Consider the following 2,131-nt stretch of genomic DNA (forward strand, 5'->3'; position numbering starts at 1 on the left):
CTCCCCGCCCCCCTTGCCCCTCCCTGAATCAACAGGACACCCTCTCCCAGCCTGACCCAGTGCGCACGCGCCGCCCCTCGACTCCGCCCCCCGACCAATAGGAAGCCCAGAAGCGCGGGCGACCGGGCGCTGGACGCCATGGGTGGGGCCGGGACGTGAGGGCAGCGCGCTGGCGTCACAGGGGCGGCTATATAAGTGAATACAGGCGCCGCCCCTCCGCCCCAGTCACTGAGCCGCCGCCGAGGACTCAGCTGCCTCCCCCTCGAGCCCCCTCGCTTCCCGACGCTCCGTCCCCCCCGCCCGCCTTCTCCCGCAGCCGCCTTCCGCAGGCCGTTTCCACCGAGGAAAAGGAATCGTATCGTATGTCCGCTATCCAGAACCTCCACTCTTTCGGTAAGCCCGGGGAAGGTCGCGGGCCCGGGTTGGGGGTGGAGGGGACGGAGCTCGGCGGGCCTTCGTTGGCTCGAGCTGGAGGGGTGGCGGTGCCCGTTGGCTCGAGAGCTGCGCCCCGGGTCGGCCCCCGGGGGTGCCCGGAAGAAACGGGTGGGAGGTCAACCCTTGGGCGGGCCCGGCGTCTGGGGTGGCGCATTTACTAATGGCTCCTGGCCTCTCGGCGAGCCACACCCGCCCCCTCCCGCCACCCCTGCGTCACGTCCTCTACGTCACCGTCGTTGTCGCGGGGAGGGAAGGCCCCGCCTCGGGCACTCGGCTTCCGGTCGGTTGCATCAGCCGGGTAGGGCGCTGCCTGCCGGCTAGGGCTCTCCAGCACGTGATCAGCTGCCGAGGGAGGGCGGGCCTACAGCAAAAGGCCTACTTTCTCCAGCACTGACCGGCTTCGGGAGGGGCAACAAAGGACGCCTCCAGAGCCTGGAAGAGATCTTGGTGCGGGCAGCTGTGCGGCCAAGATGAGAAGCCACAGCTGGGCCTCGACGCCTCTTAACGCTGTTACTGTTTCTCCCCAGACCCCTTTGCTGATGCAAGTAAGGGTGATGACCTGCTTCCTGCTGGCACTGAGGATTATATCCATATAAGAATTCAACAGAGAAACGGCAGGAAGACCCTCACTACTGTCCAAGGGATCGCTGATGATTACGATAAAAAGAAACTAGTGAAGGCCTTTAAGAAGGTGTGTTTGCTGTTGAAGCAGCACGTTTTACTGTCTTCCTGGGGAAGGGGGTGCAAACAAAAGGAGATTTAAGTGCTGTTGCATGGCCTCATACTTTCTACACCCTTTGTGTCTGCAGAAATTTGCCTGCAATGGTACTGTAATTGAGCATCCAGAATATGGAGAAGTAATTCAGCTACAGGGTGACCAGCGCAAGAACATATGCCAGTTCCTGATAGAGGTGAGTTCAGGCCTGCCTCCACAGTGTTGGCCTTTTTTTTGAGTTGTGGGTTTCCAAATTTTCTATAATTTTACAATTGAGCTCTTTTAGGTACCCTTGTGTCTCCCATCTTTTGAGCACATTAGTTTCCTGTCTTGGGGAGGGGAGCAGGTGTCAGGAGGGAAGTTTTAAAGGTGTGCTCAGTTGACCCGTTGTGCCTGTTAGGGTTGACAGGTGTGCCTTTGTTGCTGGATTCCTCTTGCCTGGTATAGTGGGAAGACCTGTGGTTGGTGTCATTTCACAGCCTTAACTCCTGTCCCTCTTTGTCCTTTTCTCTCTGCAGATTGGACTGGCTAAGGACGATCAGCTGAAGGTTCATGGGTTTTAAGTGCTTGTGGCTCTGAAGCTTAAGTGAGGATTTCCTTGCAATGAGTAGAATTTCCCTTCTGTCCCTTGTCACAAGTTTAAAAACCTCACAGCTTGTATAATGTAACCATTTGGGGTCTGCTTTTAACTTGGACTAGTGTAACTCCTTCATGCAATAAACTGAAAAGAGCCATGCTGTCTAGTCTTGAAGTCCCTCATTTAAACAGGTCAAGCAGTAAGCCTTGGCAGTATCCAGCCTGAAACAAAGCAATAACAATGTTTCAGCCACGCCCAGAGCCCCAAGATCCCAGGAGGCTTACCCAGAAGCTTCTCAGATGTTCCTCTAGAGAGTCCCCTGCCCTAGGAGAATGTCACCACTTGAACAACCCAGTTGAGCCAGAGGATGGGTAACACCACACCAGCTATGTCACTAAAGGGAG

The 2,131-nt window shown here is 56.5% G+C and overlaps 1 protein-coding gene across 1 annotated transcript; it reads left to right on the top strand.

The window, feature by feature from the left end:
- Nucleotides 1-206: 206 nt before the first annotated feature.
- Nucleotides 207-1,884, top strand: Eif1 (eukaryotic translation initiation factor 1). The gene is made up of 4 exons (XM_055620363.1): nucleotides 207-393; nucleotides 963-1,126; nucleotides 1,245-1,346; nucleotides 1,669-1,884. Exons 1-4 carry the CDS (start codon nucleotides 363-365, stop codon nucleotides 1,711-1,713), a joined length of 342 nt encoding a protein of 113 aa, XP_055476338.1. The 5' UTR covers nucleotides 207-362; the 3' UTR covers nucleotides 1,714-1,884.
- The last annotated feature ends 247 nt before the right edge of the window (nucleotides 1,885-2,131 follow it).

Source organism: Psammomys obesus, unplaced genomic scaffold (assembly GCF_907164565.1).
Source record: "Psammomys obesus unplaced genomic scaffold, mPsaObe1.curated_primary_1811, whole genome shotgun sequence".
Taxonomy (NCBI): Eukaryota; Metazoa; Chordata; class Mammalia; order Rodentia; family Muridae; genus Psammomys; species Psammomys obesus.

Excerpts from the sequence above, each read along its gene's own strand:
- Eif1 (XM_055620363.1), top strand. The coding sequence starts at position 363 with ATGTCCGCTATCCAGAACCTCCACTCTTTCG. Across the intron at positions 394-962 it reads CCAGAACCTCCACTCTTTCG|ACCCCTTTGCTGATGCAAGT; the intron begins GTAAGCCCGGGG and ends GTTTCTCCCCAG. Across the intron at positions 1,127-1,244 it reads TAGTGAAGGCCTTTAAGAAG|AAATTTGCCTGCAATGGTAC; the intron begins GTGTGTTTGCTG and ends TTGTGTCTGCAG.